The sequence below is a fragment of the Oncorhynchus kisutch genome, linkage group LG15, assembly GCF_002021735.2.
Source record: "Oncorhynchus kisutch isolate 150728-3 linkage group LG15, Okis_V2, whole genome shotgun sequence".
Classification (NCBI taxonomy): domain Eukaryota; kingdom Metazoa; phylum Chordata; class Actinopteri; order Salmoniformes; family Salmonidae; genus Oncorhynchus; species Oncorhynchus kisutch.
In genome coordinates this window covers 81,556,421-81,584,024 of record NC_034188.2, presented here as the reverse complement: position 1 = coordinate 81,584,024, position 27,604 = coordinate 81,556,421, and the positions used below count along the sequence as shown (strand labels likewise).

The following is a 27,604-nucleotide window of genomic DNA, read 5'->3' as shown; positions in this document are numbered from 1 at the left end:
GTTAGAGCGTTGGGCCAGTAACTGAAAGGTTGCTGGATCGAATCCTCGAGCTGTCGTTCTGCCCCTGAACAAGGCAGTTAACCCACTGTTCCCCAGTAGGCTGTCATTGTAAATAATAATTTGTTCTTAATTAACTGACTAGCCTAGTAAAAATAGATGGAGGAGTTGAGTTGAGACAGGCGATGGAAGAGAAGTGAGCAGGAAAGCAATATTGATGGATAGAAGCTGTCAGGTCCATTTCTTGAGGACCAGTAGAGGAGACAGCCGATTTAATCAGATCGATCACTCCTGATTCAAGTCAAAATGTGACGTTTTTGCAGGTGCCCAGGATGTCAGGAGACACCTTCAAAACTGTCCACTAGGGGCAAATATGTCAAAACAAGTGTCCGGCGCAGGGATTGAACCTGTTTAGACCACTGTGGCATCCGTCCACAAAGAGTTAGCAAGGCAAGTCTTAATTAATGTCTAAACTGCACCTGGAGTACGCTGTCTGTTTTATCCCTATCGCAAACCTTCATCCTTAACTTAACCGTAGAGTTGTTTCTTTGTGCCTAAATGGTCTGGAGTTATTGAGGGAGCTGTGTGCCTAAATACAGCACGTCGGAAGATTAAGTCAAAAATAGACGTTTGTCCAAGGAGTCTATGATATCTTGTTGGATTGGACACACACACAGACACACACACGTTGTCAGTGTAGACAGAATATTACCGGGCTGCTCCTTGGAACAGGCATTAATAAACCACATCCGGTCAGATGTGGTTAGAATAGGGAAGATCTAACACGATCTGATTGATAATGATGGTGGTTGATGTGCCTGTTTAACATGCTGCCTAGCTCTCTGCACTGTGTGTGTGTGTGTGTGTGTGTGTGTGTGTGTGTGTGTGTGTGTAGCATGCTGGCTAACCATCTGCACGGGTGCTGCGAGGTTTAACATCATGAGATTGATAACTAGGCGTGCTGCAGGGGAAATTAGATTGTGCTAGAATAGTAATATCCAGCTATAATGTAATGTCATAATAAAACGATGTAATATAATACTGCACAGTAGAATAAACAGTAATGTGATTATGTAAAGCAATATGATGTAATGTTTCTGCTTGTTTGTGTGTGTGTGTGGGGGGGGGGGGGCGGAAGGAAAGAGAGAGAGAGAGAGAGAGAGAGAGAGAGAGAAACCCAAAGCCAAGGATAGTCAAAATGTCAGAAAACTGTTTACAGTTTACAATCTTATCGTCTTAAATACTGTTTTTACTTGGCAGTCAGTTTGTACTAGCCCAAGGTAAGTTGTGTGTTTGCGTCTCGCCCCCTGACTGATTGGTGCCTAATCCATGCAGGATTGTCTGCGATTGATTCATCAATTCAAGGTACAGTTGAAGTCCAAAGTTTACAAATACATTTAAACTTTCACATTTAATCCTAGTAAAGATTCCCTGTCTTAGGTCAGTTAGGATCACCACTTCATTTTAAGAATGTGAAATGTCAGAATAATATTAGAGAGAAGGATTTATTTCAGCTTGTATTTCTTTCATCACATTCCCAGTGGGTCAGAAGTTTACATACACTCAATTTGTATTTGGTAGCATTGCCTTTAAATTGTTTAACTTGGGTCAAACGTTTCGGGTAGCCTTCCACAAGGTTCCCTTCCACAAGCTTCCCACAAGAAGTTGGGTGAATTTTGTCCCATTCCTCCTGGCAGAGCTGGTGTAACTGAGTCAAATTTGTAGGCCTCCTTGCTCGCACACACTTATTCAGTTTTGCCCACAAATTTTCTGTGAGATTGAGGTCAGGGCTTTGTGATGACCACTCCAATACCTTGACTTTGTTGTCCTTAAGCCATTTTGCCACAACTTGGGGTCAAGTATGCTTGGGGTCATTGTCCATTTGTCATTGTCCATTTGGAAGACCCATTTGCGACCAAGCTTTAACTTCCTGAATAGATGACGCCATCTATTTTGTGAAGTGCACTAGTCCCTCCTGCAGTAAAGCACCCCCCCCCCCCCCCCAACATGATGCTGCCAGCCCCGTGATTCACCGTTGGGATGGTGTTCTTCGGCGTGCAAGCCTCCCCCTTTTTCCTCCAAACATAACGATGGTCATTATGGCCAAAGTTCTATTTTGGTTTCATCAGACCAGAGGACATTTCTCCAAAAAGTACGATCTTTGTCCCCGTGTGCAGTTGAAAACCATAGTCTGTCTTTTTTTATGGTGGTTTTGGAGCAGTGGCTTCTTCCTTGCTGAGCGGCCTTTCAGGTTATGTCGATATAGGACTCGTTTGACGGTGGATATAGATACTTTTGTACCTGTTTCCTCCAGCATCTTCACAAGGTCCTTTTCCTGTTGATCTGGGATTGATTTGCACTTTTCGCACCAAAGTACATTCAACTCTAGGAGACAGAACGCATCTCCTTCCTGAGCAGTATGACATCTGCGTGGTCCCATCGTGTTTATACTTGCGTACTATTGTTTGTACAGATGAACGTGGTACCTTCAGACGTTTGGAAATTGCTCCCAAGGATGAACCATACTTGTGGAGGTCTACAATTGGCTGAATTCTTTTGATTTTCCCATGATGTCAAGCAAAGAGGCACTGAGTTTGAAGGTAGGCCTTGAAATACATTCATAGGTACACCTCCAATTGACTCAAATGATTCTGGAATTTTCCAAGCTGTTTAAAGGCACAGTCAACTTAGTGTATGTAAACTTCTGACCCACTGGAACTGTGATACAGTGAATGATAAGTGAAATAATCTGTCTGTAAACAATTGTTGGAAAAATGACTTGTGTCATGCACAAAGTAGATGTCCTAACCGACTTGCCAAAAGTATAGTTTGTTACAAAGAAATGTGTGGAGTGATTGAAAAACGAGTTTTAATGACTCCAAACTAAGTGTATGTAAACTTCCGACTTCAACTGTAAATGTTTACTGTACATTTCTGTTTGTTTATTTCACTTTTGTTTATTATCTATTTCACTTGCTTTGGCAATGTAAACATATGTTTCCCATTCCTAAAGCCCTTTGAATTTAATTGAAACCGAGAGACCACACAACCACTCCTCCAATCTCCAGACTGTTCACAATGTGGCCAGTTCTTATTTCCAGATTGTTTACAACATGACCAGCTGTTATCTTCAGATTGTTTACAACATGACCAGCTGTTATCTTATTTTCAGATTGTTTACAACATGACCAGCTGTTATCTCCAGATTGTTTACAACGTGACCAGCTGTTATCTTATCTCCAGATTATTTACAACATGAAAAGCTGTTATCTCCAGATTGTTTACAACATGACCAGCTGTTATCTCCAGATTGTTTACAATGTGACCAGCTGTTATCTCCAGATTATTTACAACGTGACCAGCTGTTATCTTATCTCCAGATTATTTACAACATGCCCAGCTGTTATCTCCAGATTGTTTACAACATGACCAGCTGTTATCTCCAGATTGTTTACAATGTGACCAGCTGTTATCTCCAGATTGTTTACAACGTGACCAGCTGTTATTTTATCTCCAGATTATTTACAACATGCCCAGCTGTTATCTCCAGATTGTTTACAACATGACCAGCTGTTATCTTATCTCCAGATTGTTTACAACATGACCAGCGGTTATCTCCAGATTATTTACAACATGACCAGCTGTTATCTCCAGATTGTTTACAATGTGACCAGCTGTTATTTTATCGCCAGATTATTTACAACATGACCAGCTGATCTCTCCAGATTGTTTACAACGTGACCAGCTGTTATCTTATCTCCAGATTGTTTACAACATGACTAGCTGTTACCTTATCTCCAGATTGTTTACAACGTGACCAGCTGTTAACTCCAGAATGTTAACAACGTGACCAGCTGTTATCTCCAGCTTGTTTACAACATGACCAGCTGTTATCTCCAGATTGTTTACAACATGACCAGCTGTTATCTTCAGATTGTTTACAACATGACCAGCTGTTATCTTCAGATTGTTTACAACGTGACCAGCTGTTATCTTCAGATTGTTTACAACGTGACCAGCTGTTATCTTATTTTCAGATTGTTTACAACGTGACCAGCTGTTATCTCCAGATTGTTTACAACATGACATGCTGTTATCTTATCTCCAGATTGTTTACAACATGACCAGCTGTTATCTCCAGATTGTTTACAACGTGACCAGCTGTTATCTTATCTCCAGGTTGTTTACAACGTGACCAGCTGTTATCTCCAGATTGTTTACAACATGACCAGCTGTTATCTTATCTCCAGATTGTTTACAACATGACCAGCTGTTAACTCCAGATTGTTTACAACATGACCAGCTGTTATATCCAGATTGTTTACAACATCACCAGCTGTTATCTCCAGATTGTTTACAACGTGACCAGCTGTTATCTTCAGATTGTTTACAACGTGACCAGCTGTTATCTCCAGATTGTTTACAACATGACCAGCTGTTATCTCCAGATTGTTTACAACATGACCAGCTGTTATCTCCAGATTGTTTACAACATGACCAGCTGTTATCTCCAGATTGTTTACAATGTGACCAGCTGTTATCTTATCTCCAGATTATTTACAACATGACCAGCTGTTATCTCCAGATTGTTTACAACGTGACCAGCTGTTATCTTCAGATTGTTTACAACGTGACCAGCTGTTATCTTCAGATTGTTTACAACATGACCAGCTGTTATCTCCAGATTGTTTACAACATGACCAGCTGTTATCTCCAGATTGTTTACAACATGACCAGCTGTTATCTCCAGATTGTTTACAATGTGACCAGCTGTTATCTTATCTCCAGATTATTTACAACATGACCAGCTGTTATCTCCAGATTGTTTACAACGTGACCAGCTGTTATCTTATCTCCAGATTGTTTACAACATGACCAGCTGTTATCTCCAGATTGTTTACAATGTGACCAGCTGTTATCTTATCTCCAGATTATTTACAACATGACCAGCTGTTATCTCCAGATTGTTTACAACGTGACCAGCTGTTATCTTATCTCCAGATTGTTTACAACATGACCAGCTGTTATCTCCAGATTGTTTACAACATGACCAGCTGTTATTTCCAGATTGTTTACAACGTGACCAGCTGTTATCTTATCTCCAGATTGTTTACAACATGACTAGCTGTTATCTTATCTCCAGATTGTTTACAACGTGACCAGCTGTTAACTCCAGAATGTTAACAACGTGACCAGCTGTTATCTCCAGCTTGTTTACAACATGACCAGCTGTTATCTTATCTCCAGATTATTTACAACATGACCAGCTGTTATCTCCAGATTGTTTACAACGTGACCAGCTGTTATCTTATCTCCAGATTGTTTACAACATGACCAGCTGTTATCTCCAGATTATTTACAACATGACCAGCTGTTCTCTCCAGATTGTTTACAACGTGACCAGCTGTTATCTTATCTCCAGATTGTTTACAACATGACTAGCTGTTATCTTATCTCCAGATTGTTTACAACGTGACCAGCTGTTAACTCCAGAATGTTAACAACGTGACCAGCTGTTATCTCCAGCTTGTTTACAACATGACCAGCTGTTATCTCCAGATTGTTTACAACATGACCAGCTGTTATCTTCAGATTGTTTACAACATGACCAGCTGTTATCTTCAGATTGTTTACAACGTGACCAGCTGTTATCTTCAGATTGTTTACAACGTGACCAGCTGTTATCTTATTTTCAGATTGTTTACAACGTGACCAGCTGTTATCTCCAGATTGTTTACAACATGACATGCTGTTATCTTATCTCCAGATTGTTTACAACATGACCAGCTGTTATCTCCAGATTGTTTACAACGTGACCAGCTGTTATCTTATCTCCAGGTTGTTTACAACGTGACCAGCTGTTATCTCCAGATTGTTTACAACATGACCAGCTGTTATCTTATCTCCAGATTGTTTACAACATGACTAGCTGTTATCTTATCTCCAGATTGTTTACAACGTGACCAGCTGTTAACTCCAGAATGTTAACAACGTGACCAGCTGTTATCTCCAGCTTGTTTACAACATGACCAGCTGTTATCTCCAGATTATTTACAACATGACCAGCTGTTCTCTCCAGATTGTTTACAACGTGACCAGCTGTTATCTTATCTCCAGATTGTTTACAACATGACTAGCTGTTATCTTATCTCCAGATTGTTTACAACGTGACCAGCTGTTAACTCCAGAATGTTAACAACGTGACCAGCTGTTATCTCCAGCTTGTTTACAACATGACCAGCTGTTATCTCCAGATTGTTTACAACATGACCAGCTGTTATCTTCAGATTGTTTACAACATGACCAGCTGTTATCTTCAGATTGTTTACAACGTGACCAGCTGTTATCTTCAGATTGTTTACAACGTGACCAGCTGTTATCTTATTTTCAGATTGTTTACAACGTGACCAGCTGTTATCTCCAGATTGTTTACAACATGACATGCTGTTATCTTATCTCCAGATTGTTTACAACATGACCAGCTGTTATCTCCAGATTGTTTACAACGTGACCAGCTGTTATCTTATCTCCAGGTTGTTTACAACGTGACCAGCTGTTATCTCCAGATTGTTTACAACATGACCAGCTGTTATCTTATCTCCAGATTGTTTACAACATGACCAGCTGTTAACTCCAGATTGTTTACAACATGACCAGCTGTTATCTCCAGATTGTTTACAACATGACCAGCTGTTATCTCCAGATTGTTTACAATGTGACCAGCTGTTATCTTATCTCCAGATTATTTACAACATGACCAGCTGTTATCTCCAGATTGTTTACAACGTGACCAGCTGTTATCTTATCTCCAGATTGTTTACAACATGACCAGCTGTTATCTCCAGATTGTTTACAACATGACCAGCTGTTATTTCCAGATTGTTTACAATGTGACCAGCTGTTATCTCCAGATTGTTTACAACGTGACCAGCTGTTATCTTATCTCCAGATTGTTTACAACATTACCAGCTCTTATCTCCAGATTATTTACAACATGACCAGCTGTTATCTCCAGATTGTTTACAACATGACCAGCTGTTGTCTTATCTCCCCATGTTTAGGTAAAATGTTGGGGTTATATTTTTTGTTACAGATTGTTCACAACATGACCAGCTGTTGTCTTATCTCCCCATGTTTAGGTAAAAGGTTGGGGTTATATTTTTTGTTACAGATTGTTCACAACATGACCAGCTGTTGTCTTATCTCCCCGTGTTCAGGTAAAAAGTTGGAGTTTGATCCTAGATAGACTATACCCACCAATACATCATCTCACCAAGGCACTAAAGCATGTCCAGAAGCATTATTATTATTGGAAATGCAAAGAGTACACTTACATGCAGTGGGTCTTAGGTACAGAGTAGAGGCTTTTAGAGTCAAACACACCACAACAACACCCCACCACACACCAAACCACACCACAACAACAGACCACAATAACACAACACATCACCCACCACAACACAGTAAGGCTGTGAAAAAATCTTGGTTCAACCGAGAGTCATCTGTTCTTTCGACCAATCGATTGGTTTTACATTTTTTAACATGTATTTTTCCATTTGAATCAAATCAACTACATGCATTGAGCTTGTCTGATGCTTTAAGCGCACTGTTTGATGAAATAATGATGGCACCAAAGAGGCTGACGTTTTACATGCCCGTAACCAATTGTGCTATTTTGTTCGTTTTTTGCATTGTTTGTTATTTTGTATATAATGTTGTTGCTACCGTCTCTTATGACCAAAAATAACTTCTGGACATCAGAACTGGGATTTCTCACCACGAACTGGAAGAAGCTTTTTCCTTTAACGAGTCTGTTGAGAAAGATATACTGCTCTCCTGGCAACAGGCCCAGATGCCCGTCATTTGCGTGAAGAAAAGATGGAGGAAAAGAGGACTCAGATCAGGCTGCCTTTTGAGAATCCATAGGGGAGCGAGTCAATTCAATTCTACTTGCTAACATGCAATCATTGGAAAACAAAATTGATGACCTACGATTACAATTACCCTACCAACAGGACATTAAGAACTGTAATATCTTATGTTTCATCGAGTCGTGGCTGAATGTCAACACAGATAATATAGAGCTGGAGGGATTTTCAATGCAACGGCAGAACAGAGAAGCTACGTCTGGTAAGACGAGGGGTGGGGTGTGTGTCTTTTTGTCAATAACAGCTGACTTAAAGAAGTCTCGAGGTATTGCTCGCCTGAGGTAGAGTACCTTATGATAAGCTGTAGACCACACTATCTACCAAGAGAGTTCTCATCTATATTATTCGTAGCCGTCTATTTACCACCACAGACAGATGCTGGCACTAAGACGTCATTCAACCAACTCTATACGGCCATAAGCAAACAAGAAAATGCTCACCCCGGCGCTCCTAATGGCCGGGGAATTTACCAGCATGTCACATGTGCAACCAGAGGGAAAAAAAACTCTAGACCACCTTTACTCCACAAACAGAGATGCATATAAAGCTCTCCCCCACCCCCCATTTGGCAAATATGACCATAATTCTATCCTCCTGATTCCTGCTTACAAGCAAATACTAAAGCAGGAAGTACCAGTGACTCGCTCAATACGGAAGTGATCAGATGACGCGGATGCTACGCTACAGGACTGTTTTGCAGCACAGACTGGAATACGTTCTTGGATTCATCCAATGGCATTGAGGAGCATACCACCTCAGTCATCGGCTTCATCAATAAGTGCATCGACAACGTCGTCCCAACAGTGACCAAACATACATATCCCAACCAGAAGCCATGGATTACAGGCAACATCCGCATCGAGCTAAAGGCTAGAGCTGCCGCTTTCAAGGAGTGGGACACAAATCTGGACGCCTATAAGAAATCACACTATGCCCTCAGACGAACCATCATTCATTGAATCCTACTACACCGGCTCTGACCCTGATCGGATGTGGCAGGGCTTGAAAACACAGATGTGAGCTGCCCAGTGACGTGAGCCTACCAGACGAGCTAAATGCTTATTATGCTCACTTCGAGGCAAGCAACACTTAAGCATGCATGAGAGCACCAGCTGTTCTGGATGACTGTGTGATAACGCTCTCGGTAGCCGATGTGAGCAAGACCTTTAAACAGGTCAACATTCACAAAGCTGTGGGGCCAGATAGATTACCAGGACATGTACTCAAAGCTTGCGCAGACCAACTGGCAAGTGTCTTCACTGACATTTTCACCCCCACCCATTTGTTTTGTACACTGCTGCTACTTACTGTTTATTATCTATGCATAATCACTTCACCCTTATCTACATGTACAAATTACCTCTAACCTGTACCCCCGCACACTGACTCTTTACCGGTACTCCCTGTATATAGCCTCGTTATTGTTATGTTATTGCGTTAATTGTTATTATTTTTTACTTTAGTTTATTTGGTAAATATTTTCTTAACTCTTCTTGAACTGCAATGTTGGTTAAGGGCTTGTAAGTAAGCATTTCACGGTAAGGTCTACACTTGTTGTATTCGGCGCATGTGAGAAGTAACGTTTTATGTACTTTTATTTAACTAAGACAGGTAAAGCGGAAGCCAGATGTGTGGAATACATTTGACTAGTTGTAGAAAATAGTGGAGATCAAGAAAAACAAGGTTAGGAGCCAGCGCTTAGTGCATATTATGTGTTCCAAACAGCTGCTGTTAAAATAACACTAAATAAATTAGAAGCATACCAGAGTGTCACGGATCCCCCCGGTTCTGCTGCTCATTCCATTCACCAGTTTCAGATCCCCCGGTTCTGCTGCTCATTCCATTCACCAGTTTCAGATCCCCCCGGTTCTGCTGCTCATTCCATTCACCAGTTTCAGATCCCCCCCGGTTCTGCTGCTCATTCCATTCACCAGTTTCAGATCCCCCGGTTCTGCTGCTCATTCCATTCACCAGTTTCAGATCCCCCCCCCGGTTCTGCTGCTCATTCCATTCACCAGTTTCAGATCCCCCCCGGTTCTGCTGCTCATTCCATTCACCAGTTTCAGATCCCCCGGTTCTGCTGCTCATTCCATTCACCAGTTTCAGATCCCCCGGTTCTGCTGCTCATTCCATTCACCAGTTTCAGATCCCCCCCAGTTCTGCTGCTCATTCCATTCACCAGTTTCAGATCCCCCCGGTTCTATTGCTCATTCCATTCACCAGCTCCGGAGGTCTATGTCACCGGCCTTCTAGTCACTGAACTGGATCATCCCCACGAAACCCGGATTGTCTTGTCTCATTATGCACACCTGGTTCCCATTCCCCGTGATTAGTATGTTATATATGTGCCCTCTGTTCTCCATTGTCTTGTCTCATTACGCACACCTGGTTCCCATTCCCCCTGATTAGTATGTTATATATGTGCCCTCTGTTCTCCATTGTCTTGTCTCATTACGCACACCTGGTTCCCATTCCCCCTGATTAGTATGTTATATATGTGCCCTCTGTTCTCCATTGTCTTGTCTCATTATGCACACCTGGTTCCCATTCCCCCTGATTAGTATGTTATATATGTGTCCTCTGTTCTCCATTGTCTTGTCTCATTACGCACACCTGGTTCCCATTCCCCCTGATTAGTATGTTATATATGTGCCCTCTGTTCTCCATTGTCTTGTCTCATTATGCACACCTGGTTCCCATTCCCCCTGATTAGTATGTTATATATGTGCCCTCTGTTCTCCATTGTCCTGTCGGTTATTGTCCTCATGTCCGTTGGTCCTGTGAGTACCTGTGCTCTATTGTATCGGCTTTTGTACTACGTGATATTGTTATTACGGCTCTCATCCCGTGTATTATTTAGAGTTTTACACCTCACTCTTTTGTTTAGGGTTACATCAATGTGTTATATATTATATATATATATATATACATGTCTGTTTTGGGCTTCGCCCCCAACGTTTTCATGGTACTTTATTTTGGGTGGAGAAATAAAACCCCGATTTCGTATTCCTGCGCCTGTCTCCTATCATTACACAGCGTGACAGAGTCTGTTGTAACTTTTTTTCTTTTCTTTTTGTGAAGCCTTTATTACAGCAAGTAGTAAAACAGTCGCATGTATTCGAATGACGAATATTTATTGTTCACGCTATTTATTTAAGGTTCGCTGTGTTATTTTATTTGATCTAAAATGCTTGACTTCACTTCAAATCATGAATGACTCGTATTGCTGTGGGATGACATGAACAAATGAATGACTGATTGATACAGTACTGTAGCCTATATAAGTATTGAGTTATAGGCCTAAGTAAATGATGGTGTTAAGACTAAACAGGATGCTCTCTGAGGCCTACAGCTCCATGGTGGTTATACAAGGTTGCTATACTAAGCCTAATTCTTAGACAATTAAGGCAATGACTGTTTTCTCATCTCTGCTGCCTCCGCCAGATTGTTCTCAACACCAATAAGCTGGTTTACTTTGCTATTACATAGCAGATGCTATTACATGGTCTAGGAAATGGCCCCAATTCAACAGCGCACTGATATTTCAGAACCGCGGACAGCGACCGCTATCAAACGTTGGAAAAAGCGCATTTGTTATAATTAATTTTTAATTTTTATTAGTGTTGCACCGTTCTTACATAATATAAACATATACAATTTCAGTAGCACATGTTTTAGACTGTGCCACGGCCTCCACAGTGGATTTGTCCACTCAGACAGGAGCCAATCAGAAAGGTGTCTGCTACTGTTCGGCTAAAGAAATCTTGGCCGACCAACAGCGTATCGACCAAACAATCGACCAGTTGACACAATGGGGTCAGCCCTACAACACACCACACCATATTGCAACACCACAAACCACAATACACCACCACAACACATCACCACAACACACCATACCACGTCACAACAAACCACAGGAGAAACTTGACCTCTGGATAAACACTAAGGAGGGAGAGCTCTCCACCACACACACACACACACACACACACACACACACACACACACACACACACACACACACACACACACACACACACACACACACACACACACACACACACACACACAGGAGTCAATCACCATACAGTAGAGCTCTCAAATAACGGAATGCATTTGTGTGGGTGCATGTGTGTACCGGCTTACGTTCATTTGTGTGCATTGGCAGGTCAGAGCAAAACATCAATCTCTACTGTCGGTGTGAAACTGGAAAAATGACAAATGCACTCAGCCATTACAGTAACTAAGAGAGCAGAAACTGTAACACTCCAACACACACTAACACTAACACACTCACACACACACTAACACACACACTAACACACTCACACACACACACACACACACACTAACACACTCACACACACACTAACACACTCACACACACACTAACACACTCACACACACACTAACACACACACACACTAACACACTCACACACACACACACACACTAACACACTCACACACACACACACACACACACACACTAACACACTAACACAGTCACACACACACACACACACACACTAACACACTCACACACACACACACACACACACACACACACACACTAACACACACACACACACTAACACACACACACACACACACTAACACACTCACACACTCACACACTAACACACTCACACTCACACTGACACTGACGGGGTGGAAAGCTCAGTGTTTGCCTCTGCACTCTGTCTTTATTACAGCAAATAGTAAAACAGTCGCATGTATTCGAATGCCGAAATGGAGCGGTTTATTTATTGTTCACGCTATTTATTTAAGGTTCCCTGTGTTATTTTGTTTGAACTAAAATGCTTGACTGCACTTCAAATCATGAATGACTCGTATGAACAAATGAATGACTGATTGAACGACTTACTTCTGTAAGTCTCTCTGGATAAGAGAGTCTGCTAAATGACTCACTACTGTAAGTCTCTCTGGATAAGAGAGTCTGCTAAATGACTCACTACTGTAAGTCTCTCTGGATAAGAGTGTCTGCTAAATGACTCACTACTGTAAGTCTCTCTGGATAAGAGAGTCTGCTAAATGACTCACTACTGTAAGTCTCTCTGGATAAGAGAGTCTGCTAAATGACTCACTACTGTAAGTCTCTCTGGATAAGAGAGTCTGCTAAATGACTCACTACTGTAAGTCTCTCTCGATAAGAGAGTCTGCTAAATGACTCACTACTGTACGTCTCTCTGGATAAGAGAGTCTGCTAAATGACTCACTACTGTAAATCTCTCTGGATAAGAGAGTCTGCTAAATGACTCACTACTGTAAGTCTCTCTGGATAAGAGCGTCTGCTAAATGACTCACTACTGCAAGTCTCTCTGGATAAGAGCGTCTGCTAAATGACTCACTACTGTAAGTCTCTCTGGATAAGAGCGTCTGCTAAATGACTCACTACTGTACGTCTCTCTGGATAAGAGAGTCTGCTAAATGACTCACTACTGTAAATCTCTCTGGATAAGAGAGTCTGCTAAATGACTCACTACTGTAAGTCTCTCTGGATAAGAGCGTCTGCTAAATGACTCACTACTGAACGTCTCTCTGGATAAGAGCATCTGCTAAATGACTCACTACTGTACGTCTCTCTGGATAAGAGCGTCTGCTAAATGACTCACTACTGTACGTCTCTCTGGATAAGAGCGTCTGCTAAATGACTCACTACTGTAAGTCTCTCTGGATAAGCGAGTCTGATAAATGACTCACTACTGTAAGTCTCTCTGGATAAGAGAGTCTGCTAAATGACTCACTACTGTACGTCTCTCTGGATAAGAGCGTCTGCTAAATTACTCACTACTGTAAGTCTCTCTGGATAAGAGTGTCTGCTAAATGACTCCAATGTAAATGTTATAAACTAACGTAAATTCTATGTGAAATCAACAAAAAATGTCACCATGTCATTGGATTGTGGATAACATTTGGGTGAAAGAAAATGTCTAAATTCCCTTAAATTGATGACTTCTGCAAATCTAATCCGTTTTCTATGTTGATCCAGGATTTAATTTGAAACAATTTCATCGCACGCACACACACACACACACACATGCACACACACACACGCACCCACGCACACACACGCACACACGCACACACACACGCGCACACACACACGCACACACGCACACACACACACACACACACACACACGCGCACACACACACGCACACACGCACGCACACACGCACGCACACGCACACACGCACACACACACGCACACACACACACACACACACACACACACGCACACACGCACACACGCGCACACACGCACACACACATACGCACACACACACACGCGCGCACACACACACGCACACACACACACACACACACACGCACGCACACGCACGCGCACGCGCATACACACGCACGCACACACACACACACACACAGCGGTCCCTCAGCGGAGTCCCTACCATGGCATAACACTGGAAACACACACACACACACACTGTAGATGTGCGGCTCTGAATGTGACCTTGTGTCTGCAGTGAAACAGAAGTGAAGGCAGTATGCTGTACGTGTATACACCTTTCCTTCTATCTGCAGATAAAGATACCTCATCTAATCTAAACAGGTGGAAATCGGGAGATAAGAAAATTGTAAATGGACAAATGCAGAAGACAAAGGTTTATTTTCAAAAACATAAATCTGTAAAAAATATTCTGTGAAATAACATTGTTGATAATACAGAGTGTATAGACGTATACATGTAAATGGCTGAGTAAAATGTTGCACTAGAAAAGACTAAAGGACTACACATACCGATGTCAAAGGACTACACATACCAATGTCAAAGGACTACACATACCGATGTCAAAGGACTACACATACCGATGTCAAAGGACTACACATACCAATGTCAAAGGACTACACATACCAATGTCAAAGGACTACACATACCAATGTCAAAGGACTACACATACCAATGTCAAAGGACTACGCATACCATTGTCAAAGGACTACGCATACCAAAGTCAAAGGACTACACATACTGATGTCAAAGGACTACACATACCATTGTCAAAGGACTACACATACCGATGTCAAAGGACTACACATACCAATGTCAAAGGACTACACATACCAATGTCAAAGGACTACACATACCGATGTCAAAGGACTACACATACCAATGTCAAAGGACTACGTATTTAGGCAATTTATTGATACATTTCCCAACCTTGAACATTTTATATTTTTCAGGAGAGAGCCACACTGAGTTTGTAACAGAGTACAATAATCATGTAGTTATTTGCCTGTGATTAAGGTTAAAAGGGCCTGTAGCTAACCATGCAGTCTACCGTAGATAAAGAGTAGACGACCATGCAGTCTACCGTAGTTAAAGAGTAGATAACCATGCAGTCTACAGTAGTTAAAGAGTAGATAACCATGCAGTCTACAGTAGTTAAAGAGTAGATAACCATGCAGTCTACCGTAGATAAAGAGTAGACGACCATGCAGTCTACCGTAGTTAAAGAGTAGATAACCATGCAGTCTACAGTAGTTAAAGAGTAGATAACCATGCAGTCTACTGTAGTTAATGAGTAGATAACCATGCAGTCTACTGTAGTTAATGAGTAGATAACCATGCAGTCTACTGTAGTTAATGAGTAGATAACCATGTTGTCTACTGTAGTATAACTGTAGATAATCATGTTGTTTACTGTAGTATAACTGTAGATAACCATGTTGTAGTATAACTGTAGATAACCATGTTGTCTACTGTAGTATAGCTGTAGATAACCATGTTGTCTACTGTAGTATAGCTGTAGATAACCATGTTGTAGTATAGCTGTAGATAACCATGTTGTCTACTGTAGTATAGCTGTAGATAACCATGTTGTCTACTGTAGTATAACTGTAGATAACCATGTTGTCTACTGTAGTATAGCTGTAGATAACCATGTTGTAGTATAGCTGTAGATAACCATGTTGTCTACTGTAGTATAGCTGTAGATAACCATGTTGTCTACTGTAGTATAACTGTAGATAACCATGTTGTAGTATAACTGTAGATAAATATGTTGTAGTATAACTGTAGATAAATATGTTGTAGTATAACTGTAGATAACCATGTTGTAGTATAACCATGTTGTACTGTAACTATAGATAACCATGTTGTAGTATAACTGTAGATAACCATGTTGTAGTATAACCATGTTGTAGTATAACTGTAGATAAATATGGTGTCTACTGTAGTGTAACTAGATAAATATGGTGTCTACTGTAGTGTAACTAGATAAATATGGTGTCTACTGTAGTGTAACTAGATAAATATGTTGTCTACTATAGTGTAACTAGATAAATATGTTGTCTACTGTAGTGTAACTAGATAAATATGTTGTCTACTGTAGTGTAACTAGATAAATATTTTGTCTACTGTAGTGTAACAGTAGGTGTGTATTGGTAAAAATGAATGGCTTGAGGAACTGACAGTTACAGAGAGAGATATTAGAGATAAATAAATGCAACAGATTTGTCCAACGCAGTAAAGCTCCAATGCCACCAGGTACAGGAGACAGAGACGGTAAAGAGGTGGGAGAGACGGGGCAACGAGAGGAGGAAAAGAAGGGGAGAGAAAGAGGGGGTAGAGAGAGGGGTGAAAGAGGGGTTAGAGAGAGGAGGGAAAGAGGGGGGAGAGAGAGGGGGAGAGAAAAAGGGAAAGGGGAAGGGAAAGAGGAGGGAGAGAAAAAGCAAAGAAGGGGAAGGGAAAGAGGAGGGAGAGAGAGGGGGAAAGAGGGGGTAGATATTTGGGGAAAAGAAGGGGTAGAGAGAGGAGGGAAGGAGGGGAAGAGGGGGGAGGGAATAAGGGGCAGAGAGAGGAAGAAAAGATGGGGGGAAGAGGGGGAAGAGAGGGGGTAGAGAGAGGAGGGAAGGAGCGGAAGAGGGGGGAGGGAATGAGGGGCAGAGAGAGGAGGGAAAGATGGGGAAGAGAGGGGGTAGAGAGAGGAGGCAGAGGCAGAAAAGAGGAGGGAGAGTGATACAAGGGGTTATCTCTCTTGCTTTCCCTGTGTCCCAATATCTCTCACACTTTCTCTCTCGCTTTGCCTCTATGTTCATCTGCCCCCCTGCTGTCTAAGCCCCCCACATCCCTCTCCCCCACTGTTCCTTCCTCTCCCAGCAGTATTCCTGCCCTCTGCATCATAATATTATGGCTAATGTTTCTGGGCCACACTGTGCTGCACACACACACACATACACACACACACACACACACACACACACACACACACACACACACACACACACACACACACACACACACACACACACACACACACACACACACACACACACACACACACACACACACACAGGCACACACACACAGGCACACACACACAGGCACACACACACACACAGGTTAGAGGGGTTTATTATAGCCCATCTGGGCCACACTGAGGCTCAGAAGTAATAATGATGAGGGGGATAACCCTCACAGACACACACACACACACATATATTCACAAGCCACACACACACACTGACCAGAGCAGCTCATTTGAGAGCAGCATTGATGTGACGCAAAAGTGTGTACTGTATGTGTGTGTGTATTAGTGTTGGTGTGCCGTAGTGTGTGTGTTGATGTGCTATAATGTGTGTGTGTGTGTGTGTCTCAGTGTTGTTGTGCCATAGTGTGTGCGTGTGTGTGTGTGTGTGTGTGTGTGTGTGTGTGTGTGTGTGTGTGTGTGTGTGTGTCGTAGTCTGAAACGGTTAAATTGAAGGGAAATAAACCCTCAGAATGAGAAAAATGTAAAGCCCTTTGAATTGAATTGAATTAAACATCTTTCAGTACCAACTGATAGAGAAGCTTGAGGTGGCGGATGTTTCCTTCAGGAAACACAAGCCAGTGCCGTAGAGCCTGTCAAACAACTATGTGTGAATAAGATGCCACACAAACGTCCACACTCATACAGAGATGCCACACAAACGTCCACACTCATACAGAGATGCCACACAACGTTCACACTCATACAGAGATGCCACACAACGTCCACACTCAGACAGAGATGCCACACAACGTCCACACTCATACAGAGATGCCACACAAACGTCCACACTCATACAGAGAGATTTCACGTCTCAGGTATCTTATCTACATAGCTCCTGACAAAGAGACAGAACTGTCTGAAATGATAAAGACTGAATACTCTAAATGTCCTTTACCAGTAGTTACTGACACATGAAACCAATCAACAGATACCTTCAGAAAGACTGAAATTAAGAGAAACATAAGGGGAAAGAGAGAGAAGAAGAAGCAGATATTTATGTAGAAATAAGGAGAAAGAGAAGAAGAAGCAGATATTTATGTAGAAATAAGGAGAAAGAGAAGAAGAAGCAGATATTTATGTAGAAATAAGGAGAGAAGAAGAAGCAGATATTTATACAGAAATAAGGAGAAAGAGAAGAAGAAGCAGATATTTATGTAGAAATAAGGAGAAAGAGAAGAAGAAGCAGATATTTATGTAGAAATAAGGAGAAAGAGAAGAAGAAGCAGATATTTATGTAGAAACAAGGAGAAAGAGAAGAAGAAGCAGATATTTATGTAGAAATAAGGAGAAAGAGAAGAAGAAGCAGATATTTATGTAGAAATAAGGAGAAAGAGAAGAAGAAGCAGATATTTATGTAGAAACAAGGAGAAAGAGAAGAAGAAGCAGATATTTATGTAGAAATAAGGAGAAAGAGAAGAAGAAGCAGATATTTATGTAGAAACAGGGAGAAAGAGAAGAAGAAGCAGATATTTATGTAGAAATAAGGAGAAAGAGAAGAAGAAGCAGATATTTATACAGAAATAAGGAGAAAGAGAAGAAGAAGCAGATATTTATACAGAAATAAGGAGAAAGAGAAGAAGAAGCAGATATTTATACAGAAATAAGGAGAAAGAGAAGAAGAAGCAGATATTTATACAGAAATAAGGAGAAAGAGAAGAAGAAGCAGATATTTATACAGAAATAAGGAGAGAAGAAGAAGCAGATATTTATACAGAAATAAGGAGAGAAGAAGAAGCAGATACTTATGTAGAAATAAGGAGAGAGAGAGAGATATAGAAAGAGATTGTGTGTAAACAAGATCAGTAAGTTTTAGACTTTTATCATGTGTGTGTTTGTGTGTGTGTTTGTGTGTGTGTTTGTGTACCTACCTCCTCCCTCAGCCGCTGCCTAGCGCTGCCCTCCGCCCGGCAAACCGCACGCATCATCACTGTTAAACAACAAGAAACGCGTGATGGAGACACGCTCTGTCAAACGACAGGAACAGTGTGATATTAAACGACAAGAATAGCGAGATGGTGCCGGCAGTGACAGACGATTGAGAATGAGGAGGGTGAAGAGGGACGAGCCGGTACGGAGATGAAAAAAACGCCACGAGCGCCCGCGAAACACGCCTGTCACACACACTGCCTCTGCCCATTAATACCAACAAACATACTAACACACAGAGAGAGTGCACACAAAAACACACACGCTTTACTTTTAATATAGAACTGACATATAGAACTGACACCAGATGTGCCCTTGCTTTCCCTCTCATTCTCTCGGACATTAATCCCCACATCTGTTCTGCTGGAGCTGACAGGGGATTAACCTGATGCATTTTGCTGCCTCATTGGGTCTCTCTCTCTCTCTCACACACACACACACACACACACACACACACACACACACACACACACACACACACACACACACACACACACACACACACACACACACACACACACACACACACACACACACACCTGACAGATGGGCTCTCCAGAACACATATCTCAAACAGCACTCAGAAATATTGAGGCTGATTGTTTCAACAGAACAGAGTTCCATTGATGATGATGAAGTTGGAGGTGACGATGATGATGAAGGTGGAAGTGATGATGATGATGGTGGTGGTGGTAATGGTGGTGAAGGTGATTGTGATGGTGGTGGTGAGAGGGAGAGAGAAAAGTGAAATATCTGTCGATGTGCCTCTGAAGGTAATTAACCCTAGTTGCTTGTGTAAATCACTGTGGATAAGAGTGTCTGCTAAATGTCAAATGAAGAACCAATCCCCAGTAGCTGGTTAGACTTTTGGCTTTCCGCTTACTGACATATACTGTATTCATATACTGTATTCATATTCTGTATGTTCTGTGTGTGTGCGGGGGGTCAGTGGAGAACATGTCCAAACTGGCAGTCTATCAAACATATTTTCATCTCGCTGCCAAATGACATTAAATCCCTCCGCCACATCCCAGTGCCACACATACACATAGACATGCACACCCACACACACACCCGCACCCTCCCACACCCACACACCCACACCCACACATCCACCCACACACACACACACACACCCACACACCCACACCCACAACCACACCACACATCCACCCACACACACACACACACACCCACACACCCACACCCCAACCACACCACACATCCACCCACACACACACCCGCACCCTCCCACACCCACACACCCACACCCACACATCCACCCACACACACACACACACACCCACACACCCACACCCACAACCACACCACACATCCACCCACACACACACACACACACCCACACACCCACACCCACAACCACACCACACATCCACCCACACACACCCACACCCACACACACACTCACACCCACTATCGTCTGTATGATTTTCCAATACAGTCAATACCGCTTTTTATTTTTACATTTTAATATTTGTACTTATAAATATATAAAAAATACATAAAATACCTCAACTAGGTAATAGATAAAGCAGACCGCGTTCATTATTGTTCATTATGAAGCTTACCGGTACTAGTTTCCCAACAGATGTTTGAGACAGTCACGTGTGTTTGTTTACAAAGAACAAAATGGTTCCTTCTAGAGGTGAGTCACTCCCGCAGCGCAACTTAGTTCCTTAGCACTTGTTAGCATTCTGGTAAGTGACATTTTTCTGGCTTTTATATCGCCCCTTGCGTGCACCACCGGTAACACCGTAGATATCGCAGGATGGCACAGGCACGGTATGAAGGTATGGACATCTGGATACAGCCCAACACAAAGGCACACTAACACACACACACACACACACACACACACACACACACACACACACACACACACACACACACACACACACACACACACACACACACACACACACACACACACACACACACACACACACACACACACAAACACACACACACACACACACAGAGAAAGTAAGGGGTAGTGTGCCAAGAGCACAAGACATATCCAGTGTATATATCCTGTCACCCACTCTCTCTTTTATGTTCCATCTCTTATTCATGTTGTGTCTCTCCTTGTCTAATGGCAACACATCAGGCTGGCCCACAGATAAACAGCAAACATCTCATTTACACATTGTGTGTAGAGATAGAGAGAGCGAGAGAGCGAGAGAGAGCAACAGAGCGAGAGAGAGAGAGAGAGAGAGAGAGAGAGCGAGAGAGCGAGCGAGAGAGCAACAGAGCGAGAGAGAGGGAGAGAGAGCGAGAGCGAGAGCGAGAGAGAGAGAGAGAAAGTGAGAGAGAGAGAGAGAAAGCGAGAGAGAGAGAGAGCAAGAGAGAGAGAGAGAGCAAGAGAGAGAGAGAGAGAGAGAGAGAAAGCAAGAGAGAGAGAGAGCAAGAGAGAGAGAGAGAGAAAGCGAGAGAGAGAGAGAGCAAGAGAGAGAGAGAGAGAGAGCAAGAGAGAGAGAGAGCGAGAGAGAGAGCAAGAGAGAGCGAGAGAAAGCAAGAGAGAGAGAGAGCAAGAGAGAGAGAGAGCAAGAGAGAGAGCAAGAGAGAGAGAGAGAGAGAGAGAGAAAGCAAGAGAGCGAGAGAGAAACAGTGTATATCTTACCTGTAGTCGGTCAGTCAGGGTTAGAGCTGCGGTCTCGTCTGGCCTCAGGAATACTTGTTGACCGCGTCTGTAAAGAGCAGAACCATCAGCACCTGCTGCAACACCACAACTATGTCTGCCCGGTGCCACACACACATACCTACACACACACTCACAAACTCTGATAATCCCTGTCTTTACCTATCTGTTGACGAGTGTGAGTGCAGGAATTTGATTGAAATGCCTGAGTGAGTGAGTGAGTGAGTGAATGAATGAGTCAGTGAGTGAGTCAGTGAGTGAGTCAGTGAGTGAGTCAGTCAGTCAGTGAGTGAGTGAGTGAGTGAGTGAGTGAGTGAGTGAGTGAGTGAGTGAGTGAGTGAGTGAGTCAGTGAGTGGAATGTCTGTAATAAGAGGAAGAGTGTGTTTCTCTTTGTGTGTGTTCGTTTGCGTGTATGTGTGTGTGTGTGAGAGTGTGTGTGTGCCTGTGTGTGTGTGCCCGTGTGTGTGTTTGTGTGTGTGTGTGAAATCCTTACAGGTCCCTCCTTCCCTCCCTCTCTGTAATAAGAGGAACTGTGTGTGTTTCTGTGTGTGTGTGTGTGTGTGTGTGTGTGTGTGTGTGTGTGTGTGTGTGTGTGTGTGTGTGTGTGTGTGTGTGTGTGTGTGTGTGTGTGTGTGTGTGTGTGTGTGTGTGTGTGAAATCCTTACAGGTCCCTCCCTCTCTTCCTCTCAAGCGCAGTCATGTCATCTCCACCTGCCGTATGCTGAGCGCAGGACTCAAAAGCACACACACACACACAAACTGTCAAGCAAACCAGAGCAGTCAGAAGTGCGCATAAGACAGAGCACGCACTCTCCTCTCCCGCTCTCCTGCGCTCTCTTCCTCTCGTCTCAATCCCTGTTCTTTTCTCTTTTCTCTCTCTCTCCCACTCTCTTTCTCCCTCCCTCTCTCCCTCTCTCTCTCAGTGTTCAGCCTAGTTCCTCTGGGTCCTAGAGCCTGCCACATCTCCTGATCGACAATCCAGTTCTTCCTCCCATTATTCTCACTCAGCGGGATCACACACACATTTACACACACACATTAATACACAAACATTCAAACAAAAACACATTCACTCACACACACAGCTATTACACAGTCCCTCGTGAACACACATACATGCACACAGATACACAAAACATACAGGAAAACCCACCAAGCTATTCCTGGTGAATAAGAGAGTTCCATATCTATGTTAGTCGTACAAAGTGTAGCAGCAACACCGAGCAAAAACTCTCATGGGTCACTGAGCATTGAAAGAGACCAGAGAGAGACTAGGAAGAGACTACAGCTAAATGGGCCTGTGACTGAGTTGAGGCCGGGTAGTTTCTGACTGGCCAGACAGATCTGGTTAAAAGGACCTGTCTTCAACTGGGTGTTTCAGATTCAAATGTCCTCTAAAACCCGTCTCATCTGGTCTGGTGACTCTGTCATCTGGTATTTAAACGCAGCAGAGGTTTTGACCAGACACACAGTCAGTCAGACACAGACCAGAACTATATACTACAACACTGACCAGAACTATATACACTACAACACTGACCAGAACTATATACTACAACACTGACCAGAACTATATACACTACAACACTGACCAGAACTATATACTACAACACTGACCAGAACTATATACACTACAACACTGACCAGAACTATATACACTACAACACTGACCAGAACTATATACACTACAACACTGACCAGAACTATATACTACAACACTGACCAGAACTATATACTACAACACTGACCAGAACTATACACTACAACACTGACCAGAACTATATACACTACAACACTGACCAGAACTATATACTACAACACTGACCAGAACTATATACACTACAACACTGACCAGAACTATATACTACAACACTGACCAGAACTATATACACTACAACACTGACCAGAACTATACACTACAACACTGACCAGAACTATACACTACAACACTGACCAGAACTATATACACTACAACACTGACCAGAACTATATACTACAACACTGACCAGAACTATACACTACAACACTGACCAGAACTATATACTACAACACTGACCAGAACTATACACTACAACACTGACCAGAACTATATACACTACAACACTGACCAGAACTATATACTACAACACTGACCAGAACTATATACTACAACACTGACCAGAACTATACACTACAACACTGACCAGAACTATACACTACAACACTGACCAGAACTATATACACTACAACACTGACCAGAACTATATACACTACAACACTGACCAGAACTATATACTACAACACTGACCAGAACTATATACTACAACACTGACCAGAACTATATACTACAACACTGACCAGAACTATATACTACAACACTGACCAGAACTATATACTACAACACTGACCAGAACTATATACTACAACACTGACCAGAACTATATACTACAACACTGACCAGAACTATATACTACAACACTGACCAGACAACACTGATAGAGTATTGATCCACAGTTGCTGATGAAAAAGGAGCATTTACTGGGCAAATGTAATTAACACTCTCTCTCTCTCTCTCTCTCTCTCTCTCTCTCTCTCTCTCTCTCTCTCTCTCTCTCTCTCTCTCCTCTCTCTCTCTCTTCTCTCTCACACACACACACATACACACACACACACACACACACACACACACACACACACACACACACACACACACACACACACACATACACACACACACACACACACACACACACACACACACACACACACACACACACACACACACACACACAGACACACACACACACACAGACACACACACAGACACACAGAAACACACACAAGACACACACACACACACACACAGACACACACACAGACACACACACAGACACACAGACACACACACACACACACACACACACACACACACACAGACACACACACAGACACACACAGATGACACACACACAGGCACACACACAGACACACAGACACACACACACACACACACACACACAGACACACACACACACACACACAGACACAGACACACACACACACACACACACACAACACACACACAGACACACACACAGACACACACACAGACACACACACACACAGACACACACACACAGACACACACACACACACACACACACACACACACAGACACAGACACACACACACACACAGACACAGACACACACACACAGACACACACACACACAGACACACACACACACAGACACACACACACAGACACACACACACACACACACACACACACACACAGACACACACACACACAGACACACACACACACACACACAGACACACACACACACAGACACAGACACAGACACACACAGACACACACACACACACACACACACAGACAGACACACACACACACAGACACACACACACACACACACACACACAGACACACAGACACAGACACACACAGACACACAGACACACACACACACACACAGACACACACACACACACACACAGACACACACACACACACACACACAGACACAGACACACACAGACACACACACACACACACACACACACAGACATATATCGTGACAATTTGTAATTACATGTATATTGTGGATGAGAGTTTTAGGGGAAGCAGGGGATTCAGACAAATGAGAGAGTTTGAAAGAGCTGTTAAACCTTGTTGGGATTTCTGCCCGAACACAACATGGGCAGTCAAACAACAGGAAAGCAACACTGACACACCCTACTGCTTACAATGAGCTGCGGGAGAGCAAGAGGTGAGGCGCTCCGCCTCTGATTATACACATCATTATACACATCACGTTAGCGACTCTCTCTTGCTTCCCGTAGATAACCAGTCACCACCAACTTCCTCGTCGTCCAAGATGGCGTAGCAGTAAGTCGTCCTGTCGTCCTGTCGTGTCGTGTCCCTGTATATTTCGTTTATTTTTCGTTTATTTTTCGTTTTTTACATATTTTTCATTTTTTACATAGCTATCCCTTTAAAAACATTTTGCTAAACTTAAGCTTCCAAATACGCTGGATCTTCACAACTAGCTATCTAGCTAAACCGCAACCCCGGATGATTACCCCTGGCTAGCGTTTCCACCCACTTAGCTTGAAGCTAGCCCGGCCTGCGCTACCACCGTAGCATACTCCTGAGCTACAATACCCGGGCCCACGACCGGTCTATCGATGTCACCACATGAAGAGGAATAAACAGACTCACCCCATCGCGACGTCCCCCAAAGGCTAACTCTCTAGCCCTCGCTATCTCCCTGCTTGCTAATTCGGCCTGCTAACTGCTAGCTTGTCCAGCTCCGGTCCGCTAACTGCCACCTTGTCTAGCCCGGGCCTACAAACTGTTAGCTTGTTAGCACAGGCCTGCTAACCGCCTGAATCGCCGCGTCCCAAACGCCCACCGGACCCATATTTACTTTCTATCTCTTTTGACTTTTAATTTGTTTATACCTTCCGGAAACCTGCCTCACCCAATGTGATACGGAATCGCTATTATTTTTTATTTAATTTTAAAACACACTCAAGAACCTCCAGAAGCTAACCAGCTAACTAGCTACAAGCTATTTAGTCATTGTTAGTTTTTTAAAACCTGGATAACACTCGCCAGTCCAGCTTCCCTGCCCCATCCACCGCTGCCCCCTGGACACTGATCTCTTGGCTACATAGCTGATGCACGCTGGACTGTCCATTAATCACGGTACTCCATTCTGCTTGTTTGTTTTATCTGTTGGCCCCGTTGCCTAGTCTGCGCCATTTTACCTGCTGTTGTTGTGCTAGCTGATTAGCTGTTGTCTCACCTACTGTTTTAGCTAGCTTTCCCAATTCAACACCTGTGATTACTGTATGCCTCGCTGTATGTCTCTCTCAAATGTCAATATGCCTTGTATACTGTTGTTCAGGTTAGTTATCATTGTTTTAGTTCACAATGGAGCCCCTAGTTCCACTCTTCATACCCCTGATAACTCCTTTGTCCCACCTCCCACACATGCGGTGACCTCACCCATTACTACCAGCATGTCCAGAGATACAACCTCTCTCATCATCACCCAGTGCCTGGGCTTACCTCCGCTGTACCCGCACCCCACCATACCCCTGTCTGCGCATTATGCCCTGAATATATTCTACCATGCCCAGAAACCTGCTCCTCTTATTCTCTGTCCCCAACGCTCTAGGCGACCAGTTTTGATAGCCTTTAGCCGCACCCTCATACTACTCCTTCTCTGTTCCGCGGGTGATGTGGAGGTAAACCCAGGCCCTGCATGTCCCCAGGCACCCTCATTTGTTGACTTCTGTGATCGAAAAAGCCTTGGTTTCATGCATGTCAACATCAGAAGCCTCCTCCCTAAGTTTGTCTTACTCACTGCTTTAGCACACTCTGCTAACCCTGATGTCCTTGCTGTGTCTGAATCCTGGCTCAGGAAGGCCACCAAAAATTCAGAGATTTCCATACCCAACTATAACATCTTCCGTCAAGATAGAACTGCCAAAGGGGGAGGAGTTGCAGTTTACTGCAGAGATAGCCTGCAAAGTAATGTCATACTTTCCAGGTCCATACCCAAACAGTTCGAACTACTAATTTTGAAAATTACTCTCTCCAGAAATAAGTCTCTCACGGTTGCCGCCTGCTACCGACCCCCCTCAGCTCCCAGCTGTGCCCTGGACACCATTTGTGAATTGATCGCCCCCCATCTAGCTTCAGAGTTTGTTCTGTTAGGTGACCTAAACTGGGATATGCTTAACACCCCGCCAGTCCTACAATCTAAGCTAGATGCCCTCAATCTCAC

At 43.1% G+C, this 27,604-nt stretch overlaps 1 protein-coding gene across 2 annotated transcripts in view; it reads right to left on the bottom strand.

The window, feature by feature from the left end:
• Positions 1–27,604, bottom strand: part of LOC116353652 (cGMP-dependent 3',5'-cyclic phosphodiesterase-like) — a 236,771-nt gene that overhangs the window by 114,392 nt on the left and 94,775 nt on the right. The window contains exons 1-3 of one of the 2 annotated variants that reach the window (XM_031791175.1): positions 22,469–22,653; positions 21,785–21,851; positions 19,086–19,144 (exon numbers count right to left, since the gene is read on the bottom strand). In XM_031791175.1, the coding sequence (XP_031647035.1) occupies positions 19,086–19,142 (57 nt within the window). In that variant the 5' untranslated portion in view covers positions 19,143–19,144; positions 21,785–21,851; positions 22,469–22,653. Of the gene's footprint in view, positions 1–19,085; positions 19,145–21,784; positions 21,852–22,468; positions 22,654–27,604 lie in introns of those variants that run through there. The other variant, XM_031791176.1, reaches the window with a different exon arrangement.